This window comes from Rhincodon typus, chromosome 29 (assembly GCF_021869965.1).
Source record: "Rhincodon typus isolate 14 chromosome 29, sRhiTyp1.1, whole genome shotgun sequence".
Taxonomy (NCBI): Eukaryota; Metazoa; Chordata; class Chondrichthyes; order Orectolobiformes; family Rhincodontidae; genus Rhincodon; species Rhincodon typus.
The window spans coordinates 2,540,276-2,568,089 of NC_063360.1; the positions used below are offsets into that span (position 1 = coordinate 2,540,276).

General features: G+C 41.6%; 1 protein-coding gene across 1 annotated transcript in view; it reads left to right on the forward strand.

Annotated features, from left to right (window-relative positions):
- The first annotated feature begins 6,040 nt into the window (after positions 1-6,040).
- Positions 6,041-27,814, forward strand: part of LOC109927429 (calreticulin-like) — a 40,477-nt gene continuing 18,703 nt past the window's right edge. Inside the window, exons 1-2 of the mRNA XM_048614096.1 lie at positions 6,041-6,219; positions 20,275-20,376. Of these exons, the coding sequence (XP_048470053.1) occupies positions 6,135-6,219; positions 20,275-20,376 (187 nt within the window). The 5' untranslated portion in view covers positions 6,041-6,134. The remainder of the gene's footprint in view (positions 6,220-20,274; positions 20,377-27,814) is intronic.

Genomic DNA, 27,814 nt, shown 5'->3' on the forward strand with positions numbered 1-27,814 from the left:
TGGAAAACTGCCCAAGAATGTCTTGTACATTGAAAGCAGGACAAATCCAACCCAGCCAATTACTGCCCCATCAATCTACTCTCGATCATCAGTAAAGTGATGGAAGGTGTCATCAACAGTGCTATCAAGAAGCACCTGCTCAGCAATAACCTGCTCAGTGACGCCCAGCTCAGGTTCTGCCAGGGCCACTCACCTCCTGACTTCATTACAGCCTTGGTTCAAACATGGACAAAAGAGCTGAATTCCAGAGGTGAGAGTGACAGCCCTTGATATCAAGGGTGCATTTGACTCTATGTGGCATCACAGAGCCCTAGCAAAACCAGAATCAGTGGGTATCAAGGGGAAAATTCTCCAGTGGTTGGAGTCATACCTGACATACAGGAAGATGGTTGTGGTTGTTGGAGAGCAATCGTCTCAGCTTCAGGACATCTCTGCAGGAATCCTCAGGTAGTGTCCAAGGCCCAACCATCTTCAGCTGCTACGTCAATGACATTCCCTCCATCATAAGGTCAGAAGTGGGATGTTTGCCGATGATTACACAACATTCAGCACCATTCACGACACCTCAGATACTGGAGCAGTCCATGTTCAAATGCAACAAGATCTGGACAATGTCCAGGCTTGGGCTGACACTAGCAAGTAACATTCGCGCCACACAAATACCAGACTATGACCATCACTAATAAGAGACAATCTAACCACCATCCGTTGGCATTCAATGGTGCTACCATCAGTGAATCCTCCACTATCAACATCCTGAAGTTATCATTGATCAGAAATTGGACTGGACTCACCACATAAATGCAGTGGCTACAAGAGCAGGTCAGAAGCGAGGAATACTCTGGCAAGTAACTCACTTCCTGACTCACCAAAGCCTGTCGACCATCTATAAGGCACAAGTCAGAAGTGTGATGGAATACTCCCCACTTGCCTGGATGAGTGCAGCCCCAACAACACTCAAGAAGCTTGAAACCATCCAGGACAACGCAGCCCAATTGACTGGCACTGCATCCACAAGCGTCCACTCCTTCCGCCACCAACATGCAGTAGCAGTGGTGTGTACTATCTGCAAGATGCACTGTAGAAATTCACCAAAGATCCTCAGACAGCACTTTCCAAACCGACAACCACTTCCATCTAGAAGGACAAGGGCAATAAGGCCCTCCAAGCCACTCAACAAATTGGAAATATATCGTTGTTCCTTCACTGTTGCTGGGTCAAAATCCTGGAATTCCCTCCCTCATGGCATTGTGGGTCAACCCACAGCAGGTGGACTACAGCGGTTGAAGAAGGCAACTAGGGACAGGCAATAAATGCTGGCCAGCCAGCGATGCCCACATCCCGCAAAATGAATAAATGTAAAACAATCTGTCACTATCTCCCATCTTCATTGTTTGTATTAACTCCTCCAGGTTTATAGTTGGGAGCACTAAGCCGAGGTTACTAACTCCTTTTAGTTGCATCTTTCTATTTCTTGCAGTGACTTGGATCTATACAACATTTTCTTCACTGTTGTTGGGTTGAAATCCTGGCATTCCCTTTTTAACAGCAATTTGGATTTACCTATACCAGTTAGAACATAGGATGTAGAACAGTACAGCACAGTACAGGTCCTTTGGCCCACGATGTTGTGCTGAACTTTTACCCTAATCCTAAGGTCTATCTAACCCCACCCCTACCTTATACTATCATCCATATGCTTATCTAATAGTCGCTTAAATGCCCCTAATGAGGCCGACTACACCACCCTCTCCGGCAATGCATTCCACGCCCCGACCACTCTCTGAGTAAAGAACCTACCTCTGACGTCTCCCCTATATCTACCTCCACTCACTTTAAAACTATGTCCCCTCGTAATAGCTACCTCCAACCTAGGAAAAAGTCTCTGGCTGTCCACTCTATCTATACCTCTGATCATTTTGTACACTTGTATCAAGTCACCTCTCATCCTTCGTCATTCTAAAGAGAAAAGCCCTAGCTCTCTCAACCTTTCTTCGTAAGACCTCCCCTCCGTTCCAGGCAACATCCTGGTAAATCTCCTCTGCATCTTTTCCAACGCTTCCACATCTTTCCTGTAATGAGGCGACCAGAACTGGACACAATACTCCAGATGTGGCCAAACCAAGCTTTTGTATAACTGGAGCATAACTTCACGGCTCTTGAACTCAATCCCTCTATTAATGAAAGCTAACACACCATATGCCTTCTTAACAACTCTATCCACCTGGGTGGCAGCTTTCAGGGAACTGTGGACATGAACCCCAAGATCCCTCTGCTCCTCCACATTGCCAAGAATCTTTCTGTTAACCCTGTATTCTGCTTTCAAGTTTTTCCTTCCAAAATGAATCACCTCACGCTTTTCAGGGTTAAACTCCATCTGCCACTTCTCAGCCCAGCTCTGCATCCTATCAATGTCCCTTTGTAACCTAGAACAGCCCTCCACACTGTCCACAACGCGACCCACCTTCGTATCGTCCGCAAATTTACTAATCCACCCTTCCACTCCTTCATCCAAATCATTTACAAAAATCACAAATAGAAGAGGACCCAGAACAGATCCTTGTGGTACACCACTCGTAACTGAGCACCATGTTGAATATTTTCCATCCACTACCACCCTTTGTCTTCTAAGGGTCAGCCAATTCTGAATCCAATCTGCCACATTTCCCCCTATCCCATGCCTCCTTACCTTCTGCATGAGCTACCATGGGGAGCCTTATCAAACGCCTTACTTAAATCCATGTATACCACATCCACTGCTCTACCTTCATCCACGTATTTGGTCACCACTTCAAAGAATTTAGTAAGGTTTGTGAGGCATGATCTACCCCTCACAAATCCATGCTGACTATCACGAATCAAACTGTGCCTTTCCAAGTGATCATAAATCCTATCTCTCAGAGCCTTTTCCAATAATTTGCCCACCACTGACGTAAGACTAACTGGCCTGTAATTTCCGGGGTTATCCTTATTCCCTTTTTTAAACAAGGGAATGATGTTTGCCTCTCTCCAATCTTCCGGCACTATACCCGTGGACAGTGAGGACGAAAAGATCATCGCCAAAGGCCCTGCGATCTCTTCCTTCGCCTCCCATAGAATCCTTGGATAAATCCCATCAGGCCTGGGGGATTTATCTATCTTCAACTTCCTCAAAATTCCTAGCACATGTTCCTTACTAACAGCACCTCCTCTAGCCTACCAGCCTGTTTCACACTGTCCTCCTCTACAACGAGGTCCCTCTCAGTTGTGAATACTGAAGAAAAGTATTCATTAAGCAGACTTAAGTAGACTGCAGCAGTCCAAGGTGGTGGCCCATCAACAACTTCTCAAGTACAGTTATGAAAAAGCAACCAATATTGGCCTCTCCAACGATGCTGACATCCCTTGAAAGAATGAAGAAAACAAGAATGCTGAATTATAAAAGGTTTACAGCGCAGAAAGAGGCTACTTATACCAGTCAAATAATGAATGGCCACGCCTAATCGCACTTACCTGATTTTGGTCTGTAGTCCTGGAAGTTATGGCACTTAACTTGCATTTCCACATACTTTTCCCTCCTTGGCTGCCCTTCCTTGCAGTGAATTTTAGCATCTCCTGAGTTTAAAAAAAGCTTTCCTCAATTCCCCTCTAATCTTTCTAGCAATAATTTTACATCTATGCCTCCACTTACTGACCTCTCTGCTAAAGTAAAAAGGTCCTTATCATCCATGCTATCCAGGCCCTTCACCATTTTATACATTTCATTCAAATTTCCCCTTAGCCTCCTCTATTCCAAAAAGAGAACAATCCTAGCCTATCCAATTCCACTTAGGCACTTTACAAATTTTCAGGGCTCAACACTGAGCTCATCAACTTCAGATCATGAACTCTGTCCTGCATTTTAATTACCTCTCCCCGCTCAGTGTCATGTTTGCATGAGTTTGTTCTTCGTAAAGCTGATCCATTGTCTACTGCTATTAACTACTCTTCATCTATGTCCCTTCTCAACTACCTTTGCCTTTTGCTCTGGGGCACTTTCCCCATTACATTCCACTTGCTTCTCCTCCCCCTTTATTTCTACAGCATAAAATTCACCATACTCTTACAGTCCTGTTCAGCTCCAAGAGTCATGTTGAACTCTTTCTCACTATTGATGCTGCCATACCTGCTGAGTTTTTCTAGCAGTTTGGATAGCCTGATAAAACCAGTCTTTCTTCATGGCTACAATCTTCCAGTCCTCTCTCTCGTGCAGTTATGTCCTTTCTTTAATGAGGGGGCCAGAACTACTCACACTACTCAAGTTGTGGCCAAATGATTTTGCAGCTCCAGCATAACCTCCCTGCTCTTGGATTCTAGATTTTGGCTAATAAAGGAAAGAATTCCATATTTCGACTTAACTATCTCATCGACCTGACCTGCTACCTTCAGAGATCTGTGGTCATTTACTCCATTTTTTCTCTACACCTCTCCATTTTCTCCTATTAATTGTGTACTTTTTTTGTCCTGTTTGATCTCCTGCATGCTTTACCTCAATACTACAAAGATGCAAAGAACAGTACAGCATAGGAACAGACCTTTCTGCCCACCAAGAGTGTGCTGACACACAGTGCCTTTCTAAACTAAAATCTGTCAGTCCATATTCCCTGCCTATTCATATATCTGTCAAGAAATCTCTAGATTGAATTCCATTTTCCACATTTCTGCCCCATCTGACAAGTACATTGATTTATCCTCAGCATCAATCACCTGACCAATTTTTGTGTCATCAGCAAAGCGCTTGATCAGGCCACCAATACGTACATGCAAATTAATGTATACCACAAAAAAATGTAGGTTCAGTGAAAACTCACTCAAAGCAGGCAAAGAGTGGTTTAATGAAGAAATACCTGTGAAAAATTGAATCTTTTAGAACAAAATTAAGGGGGATTATAAAATGATGTTTAGACTTGGACAAGGGTAAATGGAAGCTGATTCCCTCACGAGTTGAGTCAGGAACAAGTGTTTTACACATTCAAAGCATCCATTCATACTGTCTTGCTCAACTTTGACAGGACTATTCAATTTGATGTAGCATCATGACTAAACAATTCCTTCCTCCCATTGATGGTGCCCTTTGATTTATATTAAATATTTCTATTCATACAATTCAATATCTTTTAGCATTAGCTACTGTTTCTCTACATTAATCGTGACCCTTCAGTGACCTTGCACAGTTACACAATGTTTTTCAATCTGCCGTAGTATTATTCTCTATTGGCTCTACCAACCTGCAGAAATCTATGTATGTAAACTGGAGGATTCCTCTAGCACACCTATCTCATTTTGCACTTGGTTGCATTGTATCTTTATGTAGTGTGTAAAACACAGTAAAACCTCCCAAGATGTAATCTGCAAATTTACTGAGCAAATTCCCAACATTATCCACATTATCCAGTGCATGAATCATAATAAATAACATAAACAATTAAATCAGTTTGATCAAATATGACAAATCGTTTTTCAAATTCTGACAGCTCAGATTTGGCCATGTGCTCAGTCACTGTTCTCATCGCACCGGGCGTCTCTGTCATGTAAAATCGGGTAAATCAGTAGGTTTATGTATTATTCCGTTGTTCTGTGAATGATATTCATTTCTTTGTTCATGTTGTCTATGATTCAACTTTCTACAAAAATAAACTGAATTTCCTATTTGCTCCATCGCTCAAGTCAAATGATCCGAAGAGAAATTTTAAGCACTCGATTACACAATCCAAATGACCCTGAGAATTTAGTTTTTAATCCTATGAACAGTGAGCCAAATATTGAAGCTCCAATCCGGATAATTTGTTACCCTTATGACATTTTACATTCAACCATATGCTGAGCTAGTAATTTATTCTCGAGTAAATTCCTCGGATTTGGCCATTCTGGTGTTAACAAAAAACAATACAGGAAAGAGACCGCAACAAGAGATGCGGCCGTCTGGAATCATCCAGGAACTAGAAGGACGGAAAAACGTGTTTGGAGTTGATTTGCCGGGCCGCTGCTGACTGTGGCCAATGGTTTGAAGCCGTGTGGAGAGAAGGGGTTGAACCAGACAGTCCGAGCCGGGAGTCAGTGCTCTTTCTGTTACAGGTTTGCGCTGTTCATGCCCGTTCTGCTTGGTGCTCACAGAAATGCTGCTGCCGTTCCTACTGTTGTGCTCCGTGGCTGGCCTTGTCCAGTCCACTGTCTACTTCACCGAACAATTCGCAGATGGAGGTGAGATTGATAAACCTAAACAAAACAGCGACTTTACCAATTAACTAGCTGCCTGCAATTAGTTCTCTCCAACTAACTTAATTGCTCCTTAACTAACAACTGGCTCTCTGTACTCAGTTGTCTGCAATGAGTTCTTTTATAGCTAAATCTCAGCTCTCACCAATGCTTGTCGCTATTTATTGGTTGTCATTGTGCTTTATTCTCTCTAAACGTGGTTTCTTCCGTCTCCAACGTTTCATGGCTTTCCGCTTATCTATAATGAAGTGGAGGACAGAGATCAAGGTTTTTGCAAAAGAAAAACACGATCAGTAAAACAGATAGCAGAAGTCACGTTATTGAGAAGATGGCGAGTTTGTAGCGCCTCTGTTATCCTCCTGACTGACGCTCCAGGGGAAAGGAAGTGCTCCGATGAGTTGTGAATCGGCGGAAGAGTACAAAAGGAAATACTGTACTCTTTTAAGCATGGAGACTCCATAATGTGACAACATAGGCTTTGGGAGTCGAATGCTTAGTGCCTTGGTTTAATTCTGTTGTCATTACTATCTTTTATCTGTGATCTTTTGTATCTCCCTCCTCCAACTCAGTATTAGTCTTTACATAAAAAAAAAGTTGCATTGATATAACACCTTTCACAATCTCAAGCTGTTTCAACGTGTATTTATTAAATCACTCGTGGGACATGGGCATCACTGGCTAGCCAGCATTTATTGCCTGACCGTGGTTGCCCTTGAGAAGGTGGTGGGGGGATGGATTGCAGTAGTTCAGGAAGGCATGTGCTGTAGATAAACCCACAATGCTATTAAGAGGAAATTCCAGTATTTTTGACTCAGCGACACCCAAGGAATGACGATATATTTCCAAATCATGATGGTGACTAACTTAAGAGCTTGATGTGATATGTACACAGTAAGGTCCTGCAATTATGGGGCTGTGATCAACTAGGTACTTGCAGTTCACAAGCAATGATCACAAGATAACTTTATTTTTTTCTAATGGAAGGTAAGAATTGCTGGCAAGGGCAGCATTTCTTGCCCATCCCTAAATACCCTTGAATTGAGAGGCTTGCTAGGCTATTTCAGAGGGTGGTTAAGAGTCAACTGCATTTTGTGTGGGTTTGGAATTACATATAGGCCAGACCAAGTGAGGGCTGGCTCACCCTGCTGGAGTTTGAGAGGAGACAACACCAGTTACCGTTTGTAGGATTTGCACGCATGCTTCTAGAAAACTAGCCTGGACCCGTGCATTATTAGTGTTTCTCTTAACTTTAAAACAAAAATCTTGCATGGGATATGGGCATTGCTAACTGGGCCAGCATTTATTGCCCATTCCAAGTTGTCTTTGAGAAAATGATTTGTGAGCTGCTTCTTGAACTGCTGTACTTCATGTAGTGCTTTTAGGAAGGGAGCTCCAGGATTTTGACCACTGACAGTGAAGGAATGGAAATTATAGTTCCAAGTTTGAAATTTAACATGCAGGTACAGCATGTAATAAGGAAGTAATGGAATTTTGGCATTTATTGCTAAATAGAGCATAAAAGTAAGGAAGTATTGCTGTAACTGTACAAGGCATTAGTAAGACAGCACCTGGAGTAACGCATACAATTTTGGTCTCCCTACTTCAGGAGGGATGTAGTTGTGTTGGAAGCAATTCAGAGGAAGGTCAAGAAATAAGGCATTTGTCTTATGAAAAGAGATTAAGCAGTTAAGGCCTTTACTCTCTGGAGTTTAGAAGAATGAGAAGAGATCTAAGTTAGTAATTGAGGGGTGCTTTTCAAACTGGAAATCTCTGCTCAGTGGGGTCCCACAGGGGTCTGTGGTGGGGCCCTTGCTGTTTGTATTTAATACAAATGATTTAGACTCGAATGTAGGAGGGTTGATCAGTAAGTTTTGCAGATGGTACAAAAGTTGGTGGATGTTAAATGGTGAGGAGAATAGCCTTAGATTACAGGAGGATATAGACAGGCTGGTCAGGTGGCCTGATCAGTAGCAAATGGAGCTCAATCCAGACAAATGCGAGGTGATGCACTTGAGACAGGATGAACATGGCAAGGGAATAACGGTGAATGGTAGGATCCAGAGAAGCACCGAGAATCAGAGGGTCCTGGCTGTGTAAATACACTGATGCCTCCAGGTATCAGGACAAGTGGATAAAATGGTTAAGAAGGCATTTGGGATTCTTGCCTTTATTAACCAAGGCTTGGATTTGAGTAGGGAGGTTTTTGCTAGAACTGTATAAAATGTTGGTTAGGTCACAGTTAGAGCACTGTGGCCGGTTCTGGAATCCACATTGTAGAAGGGATGTGAAAGCATTAGAGAAAGAGCTGAGAAGATTTAGCAGGACGTTGCCTAGGCTGGACAGTTTTTAGTTGTGAAGAGAGATTGGACAGACTAGGGATGTTTTCCTTGGAGCAAAGGAGACTGAGGCAGGGATATGATGGAGATGTATAAAATTGAGGGACATCGATAGGACAGACAGGAAGAAACCTTTCTACTGGTGGGATCAATGACCAGGGGCATAGACTTATGGTAAGAGGCAGGAGGTTTCGAGCAGATGTGAGGGAAAACGTTTTTCACTCAGGTTGGTGGGAATCTGGAACTCGCTGCCTGTAAGAATAGTGGAGGCAGCAACCCTCGTAACATTTTAAGAAGTATTTGAATGCGCACGTGTGATGCCAAGGCATACAAGGCTGTGGGTCAAGTGCTGGAACATGGGATTAGAATAGTCTGCTGGTTGTTTTTGGTGCAGATAAAATGGGTCATGGGTCTGTGGTGTAGTTCTCTAATGACTATCTCATAAGATGATAAAGAGGATTGATAGAGTAGATGTAGACAGGATGCTTCCTCATGGAGCAATCTAGAACAAAAAGTCATAGTTTAAGGATGAGGGGTAGCAAATTTAAAACATAGGAGTAATTACTTCTCACAAAGAGTCATGATTCTATGGAATTCATCACCTCAGTGTGGTCAATGCCAGGACACTGAATAAATTTTAAGGAAAAGTGAGACAGACTTTTAATTAGTAATAGCTTAAAGAATTATGGAGATGGGTGGGAAAGTGGAGTTGAGGCCAACATGAGATCAGCCGTGATTGTATTAAAGGGTTTGAAATTGCCTACTCCTGCTCTGAGTTCTAATGTTCTTATGTAAGTCAGGATGGTGAGTGACTTGTAGGGGAACTTGTAGATGCTGGCATTCCCATGTATGTCCTGCCCTTGTCCTCCTAGATGGTAGAGATGGCAGATTATCTTTCTCATCACTGCAGTTGTTCCATAGAACTACATTTCCTTGAGAAACACGGTGATAATTTTTCCTTTTTCCTTTTGTTTTCTTTTGTTTCACTTTCTGTTCCGTTTTTAACTTATTTCATCTGAGATTGCTGATCTTGACTATATATCTATCCTGCAGGATCTCTGTGATTCATTTTCATTAGTTTCCATTTATTCTGTACTTAATGTTGCTACATCATCAAAAATACAAAGTAACATGGTACAAGGTTACAGAAACTGGGTTTCACTTCTAATTGTCACCTTGGTGTCTACATGTCACATTGTCAGGATTATTACAGTGTCCAGGTGGTTTGAACTGAGAGCTAATGTTTAAACAAAAGGAGTTTGGGAAAGTCCCAACAGGCTTTGACCCATTTTTCTGATCATCTGATTCAGAAATGTTATGACACTTGTGAAGCAGGTGGGACTTGAACCCTGATTTCCTGGTCCAGGGGTAGGGACACTACCATTTTGCCGCAAGAGGACCCCCACCCCCTGCCTCAGCCCCCAGCAGGGTTTCAAGCTAGAATCTCCTAAAGTGGTCTTCCTTTGAACTGTGTTCTCTCAATCATCCCCACGATTTGAAGAAATTATGTGCACTTTAAAGCAGGCAAAATGATGAACCCATCACACCCAATGATTGTAGACAATAATTAAAAACCACCAAAAAAAAGTCTGATATCAATACAATTACAACATTTAAAAGGCACCTGGATGTGTATATGAATAGGAAAGCCTTAGAGGGATATGGGCCAAACTCTTTGGCAAATGGGACTAGATTAATTTAGGATATCTAATTGGCGTGATAAGTTGGACCAAAGGATCTGTTTCCGTGCTAAACAGCTGTACAATTCTATAACTGGTTATTTTCACCACTGTGAAATAATCTTGGACAATGCATTCATCCTTCCTAGACATAAGGAGCAAATTACCAAATTTAAAGGTTTATAGTGTAAACATAGTTATATTGTGATGAAAAAAGGGTACGACCTTGCTTTTTTTTCCTGTGAGGGTATTTTCTCATATTTTGGATCTGGCCATGAGGATAGTAGGAATAAGAAGTCGTAAATCTCTCAGTATACCTCTTTCCCTTCTGTTCAGCTTTTCAGACCATCGTGTCTGCACCAGCTCTCAATGAGTAATTCACATTTCTATTTTCCTAGCTCTTCCTGTAACCCTGCACATTATTCCTTTTTGGATGGCAATCTTGTTCCCTTTTTGAATGTTTCAGTTGAACCTGCCTCCACCATCTGGAAATGCATTTCAGACCTTAATGATTTGCTGCGTGAAAAATTTTTTTTCTGATTTGGTTTTGCAAAGTACCTTCATTCTTGCCCACCTGCTCTTGATCCCTTCATGAGTGGGAATGTTTTTCCCCTACCTCCAGACCCTCATGATTTTGAATACCCCAATTAGATCTCCTCTCGGCTTTCTTTTCTCTCAGGAAAACGAGTCCCAGCTTCTCCAATCTATTTTCATAACTGAAATTCCTCATCCCCAGAAACACTCTTGTAAATGTTTTCTGCACTCTTTCCAGTACCTCCATATCTTTCCGAAAGTTATGTGCCCAGAACGAGGTACAAATTTCCAGTTGATGTCAAACCAGTGTTTTACATGAGTTCAATATCACCTCCACATTGTTGTACTCTGTCCCAGGAGTCACAGTATGAGAAACCCAGCTGATATAAAGTTATCAGAGATAGTAGGAACTGCAGTTGCTGGAGAATCTGAGATAACAAGGTGTAGAGCTGGATGAACACAGCTCGAGCAGGAAGGCTGATGTTTCGGGCCTAGACCCTTCTTCAGAAATGGGGGAGAGGAAGGGGGTTCTGAAATAAATAGGGAGAGAGGGGGAGGCGGACAGAAGATGGATAGAGGAGAAGAAAGGTGGAAAAGAGACAGACCGGTCAAAGAGGCGGGGATGGAGCCAGTAAAGGTGAGTGTAGGTGGGGAGGTAGGGAGGACGGACAGGTCAAGGGGGCGGGATGAGGTTAGTAGGTAGGAGATGGGGGTGGGGCTTGTGGTGGGAGGAGGGGATAGGTGGGAGGAAGGACAGGTTAGGGAAGCGGGGATGAGCTGGGCTGGTTTTGGGATGCGGTAGGGGGAGGGGAGATTTTGAAGCTTGTGAAGTCCACATTGATACCATTGGGCTGCAGGATTCCCAAGTGGAATACGAGTTGCTGTTCCTGCAACCTTCGGGTAGCATCGTTGTGGCACTGCAGAAGGCCCAGGATGGACATGTTGTCTGAGGAATGGGAGGGGGAGTTGAAATGGTTCGCGACTGCGAGGTGCAGTTGTTTAGTGCGAACCGAGCGTAGGTGTTCTGCAAAGCGGCCCCCAAGCCTATCCTTTCATTTCCACACCACTTGTGATCAGCCAAGAACAGGTGCAGGATTTAAGAAGTAAAATAAAATTGTTGTATCTTGGCTGAGGTAGAGTTTGCTTCTAGTCAGCTTCGGGTTTGCAAAGGGAGCACAACAACGTGATTAAAATATTTTGAAACAATGAGTTCTTGGCAGTTTTCCCAGAACAACAACACTGATTTCAGCAATGCATTATCAGGACAATGTTGGTGCCTTCTATTATGAAATAAATACTTCACTGGTGAAAAGTACTCACCTGTGTACTTCGAGCTCTCTTTGTTGGTTGGCTTTCAGTATAATTTCTCAATTAGTTCCATAGAATCCCAACAGTGTGGAAATAGGTCACTTGGCTCATCAAGTCCACACTGACCCTCCAAATTACATCCCATCCAGACCCACTCCCCCACCCTATCCCTGTAACCCTGTATTTCCCATGACTAATCCACGTAACCTTTACTCCCTGGACACTATGTGCAATTTAGCATGGCCAGTCCACCTAACCACGTCTTTCGATTGTGGGAGGAAACCCACACAGACACGGGGGGCATATGCAAACTCCACACAGGGAGTCGCCTGGGGGTGGAATCAAACCTGGGTCCTGGCTCTGTGAGGCAGCAGTGCTAACCACTGAGCCACCATGCATTCCAAGTTGAGAGAGTTGTGTGCCTTAATACAGATGAAGTGGTAAAATCAGTCAGCAGTTCTCCAAATTTTGGACTATTCTGTATTTAAAACCCTGGTTAGCAGTTGTGGAAGAGGCCTGCAGAGGCAGCAGAGAAATTAACTCATCTTAGAGCTGAAATAGTTGAATAAAAGCAATTCTGTAATGGTAGTAAACAAAAATGTTTTCAATAAATAAAAACCAGAAATACAGGAAATGCTGAGCAAATGAGGCAGCATCTGTGAACAGAGTTAATATTTCAGGTTGATGAATTTTGTCAGAACTGGATACTGGGAATTAAGCCCTTATGGAAACTGGGTGGGGGGGGGTACAGGGAAGATCAATAGTGTTGATGGTGCAAGGTAAGAGGAGATTGTCAACAAAGTGCTAGAAATGATCAGGTCCAGCAGCATCTGTGAATAGGAAGCAACCAAGTTAATGATACATGTTAGTAGTATCTAATCAAAATCCCATGAATGGGAATAGCTGAATCATTACCAGTTTTGCCCGGATATGTCCAATATTCAACATGCAGGACAAATACAGACCAGCCAGTTACCACCCCATTAGTCTACTCTTGATCATCAGTAAGCATTGGAAGGTGTCATCAACAGTGCTAACCAGCACCTGCTTAGCAACGCCCAGTTTGAGTTCTGCCTGGGTCACTCAGCTCCTGACCGCATTACAGCCTTCATTCAAACGTGGACAAAAGAGCTGAATTTCAGATGTGAGTGACAGCCCTTGACATCGAGGCTGCATTCGACCGAGTGTGGCATCAAGGAGCATAACTGGAATCGGGGCAAAATCTCTGCTGGTTAGTCGTACCTGACACATGGGAAGATGGTTGAAGTTGTTGAAGGTCAGTCATCTCAGTTCTGCAAGAGTTCCTCAGGATAGTGTCCCAGGCCCAACCATCCTCAGCTGCTTCATCAATGACCTTTCCTCCATTGTAAGGTCAGAAGTGAGGATATTCACTGATTTGCATAGTGTTCAGCATCATTCACAACACCTCATACTGAAGCAGCCCATGTTCAAATCCAGCAAGATCTGGACAATATCCAGGTTTGGACTGGCAAGTGACATTAGTGCCATGTAAATGCTATGCAATGACCATCTCCAATAAGAGAAAATCAAACCACCACTCCATGACATTCACTGTTGTCCTAAACAAATACTTTGTGATGGTATTCACCAAAGAGAGGGAATTGGTGGAGGATGATCTCAGGGAAGGGAGTGTTGAATCTCGAAACTGAGTTGCTATTAACGGAAGAAGTGTTGTGCGTCTTAAAAAGTATTAAGGTAGATAAGTCCCTAGGTCCTGATAGGATCTATCCCAGAATATTGAGGGAGGCGAGAGAACAAATTGCTGGAGCAATTGACCAACATCTTTGTATCCTCTTTCGCCACAGGTGAGGTCCTGGAGGACTGGAAAATGGCCAATGTTGTCCCATTGTTTAAGAATGGTAACAGGGATAATCCTGGAAATTTCAGGCGTGTGATGCTCACATTGGTGGTAGGGAAATTATTGGAAAAGATTCTCAGGGACCAGATCTAAACTCGTTTAGAAGCAAATGGACTTATTAGTGATAGATGGCATGGTTTTGTGCAGGGGAGGTCGTGTCTCACTAGCTTGATTGAGTTTTTGAGGAGGTGATGAAGATGACTGAGGGAAAAGCAGTTGATGTTGTCTATATGGACTTCAGTAAAGCCTTTGATAAGGTCCCTCATGGCAGACTGGTACAAAAGGTGAGGTCACATGGTATCAGGAATGAGCTTGGAGATGGATAAAGAACTGGCTTAATCATAGGAAACAGAGGGTAGCAGTGGAAGGATGCTTTTTGGAATGGAGGGCTGTGACTAGTGGTGGTCCACAGGGCTCAGTGCTGGGACCTCTGCTGTTCTGAGGTTGAGGAAAACATAGCTTGTCTAATTAGTAAGTTTGCAGGTGATACCAAGATTGGTGGAGTTGCATAAAATGCGGACGGTTATCAGAAAATACAGCAGAATATAGATCAGTTGGAGGCATGGGCAGAAAAATGATAGACAATTAATCCAGACAATTGTGAGGTGATGCATTTTGGAAGGTCAAGTGCAGGTGGAAATTGTACAGTGAATGGCAGAACCCTTAGGAGTATTGATATGCAGAGGGATCTGGGTGTGCAGGTCCATAGATCACTGAAGGTGGCAGTGGAGGTAGATACGGTAGTAAAAAGGCCTATGGCATGCTTGCCTTCATTGGAAGGGGCATTGAGTATAAGGATAGGCAAGTTATGCTGCAGCTTTATAGAACTTCAGTTAGGCCACACTTGGAATATTTCGTACAGTTCTGTTCACCACACTACCAGAAGGATATGGATGCTTTGGATAGGTACAGAAAAGGTTTCCCAGGATGTTGCCTGGTATGGGGGATTTTAGCTAAGAAGAAAAGTTGGATAGACTGGGTTTGTTTTCACAGGAATGCAGGAGGTTGAGGGGTGACCTGATAGAAGTTTATAAGATTGTGAATGGCATGGATAGAGTGGAAAGTATGAGGCTATTTTCCCCAGGTGGAGGGGTGAATTATTAGGGGACACAGGTTCAAGGTGCAGGGGAGTGAGTTTTTAAGAGAAGTGCGACGCAAGTTTTTCTCACAAAGTGTGAGTGCCTCAAATGCACTGCCAAAGGAGGTGGTGGAAGCAGACACAATAGCAGCACCTGGACGAATACATGACTAGGGAGGGAATAGAGGGATACGGATCCTGTAAGTGAAGACGTGTTTTGCCCTTCCAATAGAAAACTGTGTCAGGCTTGGAGAGCTGAAGGGCCTGTACTTTGTTCTTTATCACTGAATCCCCACAATCCACATCATGGGGCATTGCCATTGACTAGAAACTCAACTGGACTCACCATATAAATATAGTGGCTGCAAGAACAGGTCAGAGGCTAGAAATACTGCAGTGAGTAACTCACCTCCTGGGTCCCCTAAGTCTGTCTCTCATCTGCAAGGCGCAAGTCAGAAGTGTGAAGGAAAACTCCCCACTTGCCTGGATGGATGCAGTTTCTTCAACACTCAAAGTTTGTCACCATCCAGGACAGAGGAGCCCACAAACATCCTTCAACCACCGATGCTCAGTAACAGCAGTGTGTACTATCTACAAGACACATTGTATAAAGTCGCCAAAGATCCTCAGACAGCACCTTCCAAACCCACAACCCCTTCCATCTAGAAGGACAAGGGCAGCAGATACGTGGGAGCACCATCACTAGCAAATTCCCTTTCAAACCTCACCATCCTGATTTGGAAATATATTGGTGTTCCTTCATTGTTGCTGGGTCAAAATCCTGGAACTACCTCCCTAAGGTCATTGTAGGTCTACCTGTAGCACACATGGGCTGTAGCAGTTCAAAAAGGCAGCTCACCACTATCTTGAGGCAATCCAGGGATGAGCAACAAATGCTAGCCCAGCCATTGACACCCACATCCCATAAGGCAATGAAAATATCTGACATCCAAATAAATGGAGGCACAAGTTATGATCTGAAATTGTTCAATTCATTGTTGAATCTAGAAATCTAATAGGATGCCTAATAGTAAAATCAGATGCCATTCCTAAAGCTTAAATTGAACTTCACTAGACCATTGTAGGAAGCCTGGGGCAGAGAGGTCAGTGTGGAAGTCCTTCTTTCCTTTCTCTTCGGCTTATCCCATATTACACAAGTTGCCTAAATAGTGCCTGATTTACCATGGGAGTGTGGTGCAAAAAAGGAATTACAAATAGCATAAATTCAGGGTCACCCTTGTGGGTGCCTTGCCTTTGCATTTTGCAAAGCAGTCACTTGATCTGTTCTTAGTTTTTCCTCTCTCTTCTCCCCTACCCCACTCAGCAAGGTGGAGACTGCAATGAAGGCAGCAAACACAATACTGTAATATATTAAACTGAAAGAAATACAAGTAACTCACTGTTTTGTCTGAAAGGAGTATTCAGTACCCTGAACGCTGGGAAAGGAGTACATAATAGGGCATTGTCAAGTAACTTCAGCACTTGTGCAGAGCAGCCATATCTAATCACGCCTGGAGATTTTAGGGCAAGAGGAGTGAACATGTCTAATTAAAGAAAATGAGCAATACTCAAGGATATAAATTTTATTGATTCCGCTCGTCACTACTGACCTTCTGCCTCAACTCCACTTTCCACCTGCTTCTAATAATCTCTCGATTCCCTGAGATACCAAAAATTTCAGCAATTTTAGGATTGTATATATGGTATGCAATGATGGAGCATTCATACCCGTTGGAGCAGAGATTTTCAAAGTTTCGCCATCTTTTTGAGCGAAGAAACTTCTCACCTCAAACCTAAATGATCAACCTCTTATCTTGACACATGAAACCCCTGTTCTCAAATTCCCAGCTGGAAATGCATCCTCAGTATTTATCCTGTCAAGCCGTTTCGGAATCTGGTATGCTTCAATGATGTCAACTCATTCTTCTAAACTTGAGAACACATTAGGCCAGTTTGCCCATTTCTCATCTTGGAGAACTGTCATCACAGAAATTAACCTAGTGAGACTACTCACCGATAAGTCTTCGTTAAACATGGAAACCAAAATGCGGACTACTGCAAAGTGCTGTACAATTGTTGCTTGTTCTTGCACTCAAATTCTCCTGTAATAAGAGCCAATATGCTGTTGCCTTCCTAATTGCTTGTTATGTGCAGATACATTTGCTGTTTCCCTTGTAAGAGTCCAGGCAAGTCTCTGATTGTCAACACACACCTCCCTACATTATACTGCCTGTTCTCACTCGGTTAACCTGTCTGTATAACTTTGCAGTCTCATGCTGCCTGGCCTCTTCACAGTTGACAATCTCACCAGCTGTGTTTGGGCAGCAAACTTTGATGCGTTAAACTGAGTCCCAATTATAAATAACTGAGGCCCAAGCACCGAGCTTTGCAGCTCTATACAAATTGCAGTTTGTCATCTTGAACATGCCCTGTTTGTTCGTACTCTTTGTTTCCTGTTCATTAACCAGTCCTCCATCCATATTCACATTTTACTCCATCCCCAATTTTTTGAGTCCTTTGTCTTTTCTGTGGCAGCTTCATCTTTGGGAGGGCAAGATTGTACTTTTAGTGATACTTGTTACTGTGTCAAATACAATTTTCCTTTTGTAAAACTATGTTGGTTCCTTCCTTTTAATAGTAGATTCCAGCATTTCCTCAATGACTGACCTGTCGTCTTTTTGTTTGAATAGTTATGTTACGTTTGCAAACTTCCAATCTGCTAGGACAAATATAGGGAATTTGGAAAATTCGCAAGTACATCCACTGTCTCTGCAGCTACCTCTAATAGAATTCACATTGTAAACCATTAAGGCTTTGTCTGCTATTATTTCCTAAAGTTTCTCCAATACTTTGATTACCCAAGTTCCTTGATCTTTAGTGACTTGGTTTCCCTCTAATTCTGGCAACTTACTTTCTACCTACTACTGTCAAGGTAGACAGAAATAGTTGTTCAACCTGTGTGGCATTTCTTTACTTCAAATATATGATTTCTCTTGTCTCTGCCTCTATGGGACTGACTTTTACTTTAGTTATTATCCCCCTTTTTCATATACTTCTAAAAGCTTCTATAATGTTTTCATATTACAAGCAATATTGCCAATTTTTTTCTTTTGGTATTGACTTTTGTTGGTTTCTAAAACACCCTCAATTTTTAAGCTTGCTACTACTCTTTGCAACATAATAAACCTCCTTCTTTTAATTTGATGCTATCTTCAGCTTTCTTAGTAAGCCATAAATCAATCTCTTCCTGGGAATCACTTTATTGTGAGATTACTACTTAAACCTAGCTCATTGCATGAATCTATCTAAAATAGGCTTATCCCAATATGGTTCCTCAACTTTTTTGTTTCAAGAAACTGTCACTGAAATATTTGACAAACTCATCTTTGATATTATCAATGTGAGTTTGATTGGTCCAGCCAATATAAAGATGGAAGTCCCCATGATTATTACATTCTTTCTGTTACAAGCTCCAAATATATTGTGTTTAATGGCCAGTCTAATGGATTAGCAAGTGTTGAAGCCAATAAAATAAGCCTGTTTTAAAAAATAAATTCCTAATCTGTTCATATCGATTCTATTTTCTGATCACCTGAGCCAAAATCTTTTCTCTATACTGTACTTGTGCCATGATTTACTATCAGGAATACACTTGTACCTTTTCTGTTCTGTCTGTATTATACCTTAGAATATTTATTGCTGAACGATGGTTACTTTGTAACTAGAACCCACCCAATTGTGCAAGCAAGCCAGCGTGTATTGTTGTTGGACCCTGGTCTGGGCAACTGAGGACGGTTGATGACAGTAAGATACATTGCCTGTAAACCTACCTGCCAAATAAAAACAGAACGATGATGGTTGATGTGAAGGTGATCAACAAGCCTTGTGATAATTCCATGTAACAGGTTGGGGGGCGGTGGGGGGAGATGGTGATGGTGGTGGTCATTAGAGACGGCCACTTTGTAACCATGTCTGATTATGATATTAGATCAAAATCATTATATTTATGCTGCTTATTTTGTGTCTTATTTAAATGCTCTTTGAAGAGCTTTTAACTTTACTTTTATTCCATTCTTTACATAAGTCTTGTTAATGCACTATTTCTGTCAAGCTCTGTTTCGCTCTGTCTTGCTCTGCTTGTTTTTACCTAAATCTTTCTGCTTTTTTGCCTCAGCTTTTCTGTTGGGATTTTTGAATTTTCTTTTCACCTGAACTCCTTTCCCCACTCCACTTTTTAGTTTAATCCTCTATCCACAGCTGTAGTTCTGTGGTCTCAGCACAGTTTAAGTGGAACTCATTCCCAGGGAAACAGCTCCTTCTTTCCTGGGTACAAGTTCCTGCCCTGTATATGAATTTAAATCTCCTCTTTCCTTATTTCTTTGCAGCATGAATTACGCATTGAATTCTTTAATCTGTTTGACCCTATTTCAACTGGCATGTGGCTGTGATAAGAATCTAGAAATTACCTTTTGAGGTTTTGCATTCCAATTTGGACCCCAGCTCCCCTCTCTGTCTCTTTCTGTCTCTCTCTCAGCATAATACCATATTGTCTCCTATTGCTATTGTATTCTTCTGCACACTTTTTCCTCCATTCCCCCACCTGAACGGTTTCCAGAACAATGTTGCCAAGGTGAGTTTGCCCATCACCTGACTGAGCCAATATTTATCCCCTTACCCAACATAAGTAAGAGTAAACCATCTGGTCATTACCTCAAAAAAATGAAAGAACTGTGAATGCAGGAAATCTGAAACACAAACAAAAATTGCTGGAAAATCTCAGCATGTCTGGCAGCATCAGTGAAGAAAAATCAGAGTTAATGCTTTGGGTCCGGTGACCCTTCTTCAGAACTGAAGACCCTCTGAAGAAGGGTCATTGGACCCAAACCTTCAACTCTGATTTCTCTCCATAGCTGCTGCCAGACATGCTATATTTTCCAACAATTTCTGAGGTTGGTTATTATCTCATTTCAGTATGGATCTTGCTGGGTGCAAGATTGCTGCTGCATGTTGTACGCTTCAAAGATACTTCATCAACTGTACTGTGCTTAGATCATGAATGGCAACATATCAATGAGAGTCTTCCATCATCCATCCTCCTCCTTTCTTTCTTTACCTGAATTTGTGAATGTAATGTTGTTCTGCAATTAAGATTTGTGGAAGCATGTGACCGTATCAGATTGGTAAGTTATTTATTGATTTCTCTGCCACCACCCATTCTGGTTTCAGATGCCTGGAAGAGTCGATGGATTGAATCCAAATATAAATCAGACTATGGCAAATTCAAACTAACAGCTGGAAAATTTTATGGGGATCTGGAGAAAGACAAAGGTAGGTTACCTTTTCATATGTGTTTGAAGTGGTTAAACATTTTCTGTAGGGCTTCACTGCTAATGTCTGGTTAAGTTGATTTGGAAACAATAGCTTTCAATTTATTTCATATCACTCCTCAAACTGTAGCTTGTATGTATAAAACTCATGGCAATGCCTCTTTAAAGTGAACTCCTGACTTCCTGTTAACATGTTATAACTTTAAAATTTATAAATTTGTTTCTTTTTGTTCCTTCAATTTGTAAAGTCAGTGACATGCAGAGGTATTGTTCTCGTAGACTCCTTCTATTCTTTAGTGCTAGTCTTTGTTTGGTCCTAACCATAGAAAATTAGGAGACTATATTATAAGTTGGGGAGGGGTTCTCTGTGTACCTGGCTGTCTGTCTCTGCATCTCTCTTGCTTGCTCACTCTCCTCTCTGGGTCTTTAAACCAGTTTCAGCACCATTGTTGCCATTCTAGCTGAGAATAGGTAACATAGACCAGGAATCAAATGTCAGAAATGCTCCATTTGCATGACTTTCATACTAGGTCAGTATGAAGTTCCAATTTCCTTTGCTTTTTCTCATTTTTCTCTGCTCGATAAGACTAGGTTTGTTTCTGCTCTTGGGTTTGTTTGTGTTGTTCTCTAAACATCTCAATTTATTACAGCAGACTCTGTATATTCTGTCCTACCTTCAAAAGATGGGATTTCTTTGTTCTCAGAGTATCTTGTGATGAATATATATCATATTTAAAATTTTTTTTTTAAAGAGGCAGCTGGATTTTTGTTAGTCCCGTGAAGGTGATTTTTTTTTTAAAAGAAGTCAAAGTAAGTAAAGAGACCTTGGAGTGCAGGCTCATAGTTCCTTGAAAGCGGAGTCCCATGTAGACAGTATAGTGAAGATGATGTTTGGTATGCTTGCCTTTATTGGTCAGCTCATTCAGTATAGGAGTTGGGAGGTCATGTTGCGGCTGTACAGGACATTGGTTAGGCCACTATTGGAATACTGCATGCAGTTCTGGTCTCCCTGCTATAGGAGGGATGTTATGAAACTTGAAAGGGTTCAGAATAGATTTACAAGGATGTTGCCAGGGTTGGAGGATTTGAGCTATAGGGAGAGTCTGAATAGACTGGGGCTATTTTCCCTGGAGTGTCGGAGGCTGAGGGGAGACCTTATTGAAGCCTATAACATCATGAGGGGCATGGATAAGGTAAATAGACAAGGTATTTTCCCTAGGATGGGGGAGTCCAAACTAGAAGGCATAGGTTTAAAGGGGGTGGGGGTGGTGGGAAGAGCGGGTGCGGTTGGTGGAAAGATATAAAAGGAACCTAAGGGACAACTTTTTCACACAGAGTGTATGGAATGAGCTGCCAGAGAAAATGGTAATAGCTGGTACAGTTACAACATTTTAAAAGGCATCTAGATGAGTATATGAATAGGAAAGGTTTAGAGGGATATGAGCCAAATACTGGCAAATGGGACTAGATTTATTTAGGATATTTGGTCAGCATGGACGAGTTAGACCGAAGGGTCTGTTTCCATGCTTTATATCTCTATGACTCTATAATTTGGAGAGTGACCTAATACATAATTTCTAGGAAGGCATGTGACTTCAGTCAATTGCGTGGGAGATCCATGTGGTGTTAATGGATGACATGGTTATGCTGTTGTGTTTATGACAGAGTAAACACATGAAGGCTATCAGTTTAGTTTTGACTTAAGAACAGAAGGTTCAAGCTCTTGGGGACCTGGTGCTCAATTCGGAATGGTTCCCTGATGCACTTGTTGGGAGTGGGGGTGTGTGTGTCATTCTTACACTATCTAGGATTATCTATTAAGACAGACCTTTGATTCTTACTCACAAATATGATTGAATTTCTGAAAAAATGCCTTGTAATTCAGCCACATGTGCAACTTCAGAATAGGATGTTTTTAAGAGGAACTGGGAACTCATTTATGTATATTTGCATTTTTAACTCCTATAAATGGGCTGAACATCAGAAATCCAGTTTCATGTGCTTAAACAGGTGTCTCCAACTACCTTGTTCTTGATGTTTGTCAGCTTTTATATGTCACTGTTTCTACAGCATTTAGCTGTTTAATTGTCACATATTCATACAGTGTTTAGTTTTCTGTAAATAGGAATATTCTCTTAAGGCTTTTTCATTCTATATTTAATTTTTTTTTTCGATTGTAGGGTGTGTGATATATTATTTAGTTTAGAATTTGGATTTTGAACTAGTGGCATGTGGATTGTAAGAAGGAGTTTAGTAATTGACTGACTTGTCAGTGTTTTTGGAGCTACGATTTTAAGCCAATATGTATCAGAGACCACTTACTGGGCCCTTCTGGAGTGATGATGTGAATTTGTTTGTAATGTGGGTTTTGTGATCAGAGAGTGCAAACATTGAAAGGCATTAGCTTGCTTCTATTTCAGAACAATCCAGAAATGATTTTCTTGATTGGGGATAATTGCGTAGATTGAAAAGGTTTTGAAGTCAGTTCACAGGTGACTTGGCTGGGGTCAAGTGTAAGAACTTTTCCTTGAAAGAGGAGTTGGTTCAAAACAACTAGAAAATCCCAGTATAAGGGTTTTAGTTCAGAAAGTTCAGGCCAGAAGTGTTTGGTTATAACCCTAAAATGGTTATTTGAACCAAAGAAAGTTTTTTTTTAAGCTTAATTGTGTGAATATTAAAGGAAAAGCCTATCAAACTCTCAAGACTCTGTGTGTGTGTGTGTGTGTGTGTGTGTGTGTGTGTGTTGAATGAAACAGTTAAGTCATTAGATGTCATAAAGAAAGGAACTCTCTCTGGTGTAAGAATTGTAATCATAGAATCCTTACAGTGCGGAAAGGAGATCATATGGGTCATCAAGTGCGCACTGATCCTCCAAACAACGCCCTAGAACATAGAACAGTACAGGCCCTTTGGCCCACGATGTTGTGCAGAACTTTTACCCTAAACCTAAGGTCTATCTAACCTCCACCGCTACCTTATACTATCATACATATGTCTATCTAATAGCCACTTAAATGCCCCTAATGAGGCTGACTCCACTACCCTCTCCAGCAATGCATTCCACGCCCCTACCACTCTGAGTAAAGAACCTACTTCTGACGTCTCCCCGATATGTACCTCGAAATGTAATAATGTTGAAATAGGTAGGGATTTTATAGTGTTTTTGAAAGATTTTTGCCACTGTGTTACATGTAAATAACTTGGTTTGCTCTCTTTAGATTTCCTTTTTTGTGTAATAAATTTCTTTTTTAACTTAGAAACTAAACATGCTGCATTGTGTACTGTATTTCAATGAAATATCACCATGTTAAAACAAAACAAAAATCTATTAAGCCAGAGTCTGGAATCAGGCTTGTCCACTAATAATATTGACTGGAAACATAACATCTCTACTGTCTTATCCTTGTCACCTTTTTTGCATTAAAAGATTTATAGATCTGTTTATAACAGAAACTGCCTATGTAAACTTAATGTTACATGATAATTAAATCTTTCTGCCTGTGGGGACTGCATTTTCCATACAGAATTTATTGGGAAGTATTTAGGGGGAAAAAAGTGATTTAGAAAATCACCATTGAATTATGCATGCCACCCTGCCCAAACTATTCCTGGCCCTCTAAATCCCTTTCATTTGTCTATTACATTTGGTCTAGTGTCCCTGTATATGATGTCATAGCAGAGCTGTTTGCATGACAGTGATAGAGTTTCGCATACCGACGCGAACTCCCTTGCACTCCAGACTTTCTTCATATATGACAGCAATAAGCAAAACTGACTCATAACCTGATTATGAAAAAATGAGCCATGTAATCTTACTGGTGTATTACGTTTGCTAATGTTCTAGTTGCTGAACCACTGGTCAAATGTTACTGGCATGTGTTTTTCCTTCTCCCACTTGAGGTTCCACTTCATAACACCGGAAACATATTGTAAGGCAGCACTACTCACTAGTGTTAGCCAGGGTGATTTATGTACAGTACAATACATCTGCTTTCAGATTACTTCTAATAAATTGTTCAATGTGAACAATGGGTGACAAAATGACAATGGTAAATTCTGCATTGAGGGAATTTTGCATAATACAGCAGCCGCTTAGGAAGTCTTTTGGTCCATTGCTACTGTCCTAGTGAGCTCTCTCACTCTCTCTTTGCCTATAAGCCTGTAAGAATTCTCTCTTTAGCTAACTATCCAATTCTTTTGGAAAGCCAAAATGAAATTTGCCTCCACGCACTCAGGCAGTGCATTTCAGATCCTAACCATGTATTTTGTTTTAAAGTTTTTCCTCATGTCTTCATTTTATTTTCTCCCTTTTAAATAGATGTCCTCTTGTGACTGTACTGCAAATGGGACTGGTTTCTCTCTGAATTCTGTCCAGACTCCTTATGATTTTGAACAAGTCTGTTAAATCTCCTCCCTCACCCCTCCCCTTCTCTTTAAGGAGATCAGCCCCAACATCTCCAATTCTAACCTCATAACGGAGTCCCTTATCACTGGAAACATTCTCATTAAAGATCTATGCATCCTACAGGACAACTGATTTGCTCTTCCTAATGAGCTAGTATATCCATCATATTTAAAGAAATATGTTGGAGGGCAGAGCAGACTCACCAAGTTATTTCCATGTGTAGTTAAACAAGCAATATCTCAGACTTGATGCTCAATTCTTAGCTAACCTCAAGTGGCTGACATTAGAAAGAAGAAAATGAACTAGACTTCCCACTCCTGATTTTTTTTTTTGAACAACCTGTAACTTCTGCTGGGGGTGTGTAAGCAATATTGCTTGACTCTTAACTATCTGAAACAGTTGAACAATCAAATGGTCACTCCAACTTTCACCATTACAGTAGTTCAAGAAGATGGCTCACCACTGTTTTCTCAAAGACAGCTAGGCAATGTTAGTGACAGCCATGATTCTTTAAAAAAATATATGTTGGGTGATAGGTTTCACTGCCATTTTGTCCCTTTCTCATCCACATCTCTAGTTGACTAGCTTATGAATATTCTTTTGAGATCAAGTGAATCCCTCAAAGAGTACAAAGGTAGTAGGAGTATACTTAAGAGAGAAATCAGGAGGGCAAAAAGGGGACATAAGATAGCTTTGGCAAATACGGTTAAGGAAAATCTAAAGAGATTCTACAAATGCATTAAGGACAAAGGGTAACTAGGGAAAGAATAGGGCCCCTTAAAGATCAGCAAGGCCGCCTATGTGTGGAACTGCAGGAGATGGGGGAGATAGTAATGAGTATTTTTGCATCAGTGTTTACTGTGGAGAAGGATATGGAAGATGGAGAATGTGCGGAAATAAATAGCGACATCTTGCAAAATGTCAACATTACAAAGGAGGTTGTGCTGGATGGCTTAAAATACATAAAGGTGGACAAATCCTTGGGACCTGATCAGGTGTACCCTAGAACTCTGGGAAGCTAGGGAAGAGATTGCTGGGCCCCTTGCTGAGATAGCCACGGGTGAGGTGCCAGAAGACTGGAGGCTGGCTAACATGATGCCACTATTTCAGAAAAGTGGTAAGGAAAAGCCAGGGAATTATAGACCAGTGAGCCTGACATTGGTGGTGGGCATGTTGTTGGAGGGAATCCTGAGGGACAGGATTTACATGTATTTGGAATGGCAAGGACTAATTAGGAATAGTCAACATGGCTTTGTGTGTGAGATATCGTGTCTTTTTAACTTGATTGAGTTTTTTGAAGAAGTAATGAAGAAGATTGGTGAGGGCAGAGCAGTAGATGTGATCTATATGGACTTAAGTAAGGCATTCGACAAGATTCCTCATGGTAGACTGGTTAGCAAGGTCAAATCACACAGAATAGAGGGAGAACTAGCTATTGGGATACGGTACTGGCTGGAAGGTAGAGGGTGGTGGAGGGTTGCTTTTCAGACTGGAGGCCTATGACTAGCGGTGTGCCACAAAGATCAGTGATGGATCCACTGCTTTTCGTCATTTATATAAATGATTTGGAAGTGAACATAGGTACGGTTAATAAGTTTGCAGATGACACCAAAATTGAAGGTGTAATGGACAGCGAAGAAGGTTATCTCAGGGTATAACGGGATCTTGATCAGATGGGCCAATGGGCCGAGGAGTGGCAGATGGAGTTTAATTTGGATCAATGTGAAGTGCTGCATTTTGGTAAGGTCCTGGGGAGTGTTACTGAACAAAGAGACCTTGGAGTGCAGGTTCATATTTCCTTAAAAATGGAGTCGCAGATAGATGTGATAGTGAAGAAGATGTTTTGTATGCTTGCCTTTACTGGTCAGTTCATTGAGTATAGGAGTTGGGAGGTCATGTTGCGGTTGTACAGGACGTTGGTTAGCCATTTTGGGAATTGTGTGTGCATTTCTGACCTCCCCGCTGTCGGAAGAATGTTGTGAAACTTGACTGGGGCTATTTTTCCTGGAGCATCGGAGACTGAGGAGTGAACTTAGAGGTTTACAAAATCATGAGGGGCATAGATAAGGTAAATAGGCAATGTCTTTACCTCCAGAGTGTAGGAGCCCTATAGGGCATAGGTTTAAGGGGAGAGGGGAAGGATTTTAAAGGGGACCTGAGGGGCAACTTTTTCTCACAAAGGGTGGTGTGTGTATGGAATGAGCTGCCAGAGGAAGTGGCGAAGGCTGGTACAATTACAATATTTAAGAAGCATCTGGAGGGGTATATGAATAGGAAGGGTTTAGAGGGATATAGACCAAATGCTGGCAAACGTGACTAGATTAATTTAGGTGGTTGGCATGGACAGAAGGATCCGTTTCCGTGCTGTACATCTCTGACTCTACCACCCTTATTCATTCAGGAATAAGAAGTGAATAAGGAGGGGTGCTAGATATCTGTAAAATATAGTCAGGGCAGAGTCATGATTTTACTGAAGGAAAGAGCTTCGAAAAACAAAAGCTGTGCAAAATACTGATTAATTCTTAATATTAATGGACCAAAAAACACTGGGAATAACTATTGTGATGAATTATTCCCACCCTTTGCTTTGGTGTTCCCAAAGAAAGCAAAATATTTAGGAATACGGGAACGGAAATAGACTGTTGCGTTTTTCGAGCCTGTTCCACCACTAAGTTGCATCCCTTCTTGATCTGTATCTCAACGTCATCTACACACCTGTTGCACATCCTAGCAAAATCTACTGAATTCCATTTTAATTCCTCTCTAATATAGTAGTTTTCCAAGTTTTCTATAAATGTGGCTTTTTAAAATTATTCAGTTACATGAGTGTCGCTGACTGGCTGGCATTTATTGCCTGTCCCTAATTGCCCTTGAGAAGGTGGTGGTGCTGCAGGTAGATCCAAAATGCCATTAAGGAAGGGATTCCAGGAATGTGACCTAGTGACACTGAAGGAATAATGATACATTTCCAAGTTAGGCTGGTGACTGACTTAAGTGCATGATGTGAAATAAACACAGCAAGACCCCACAATTA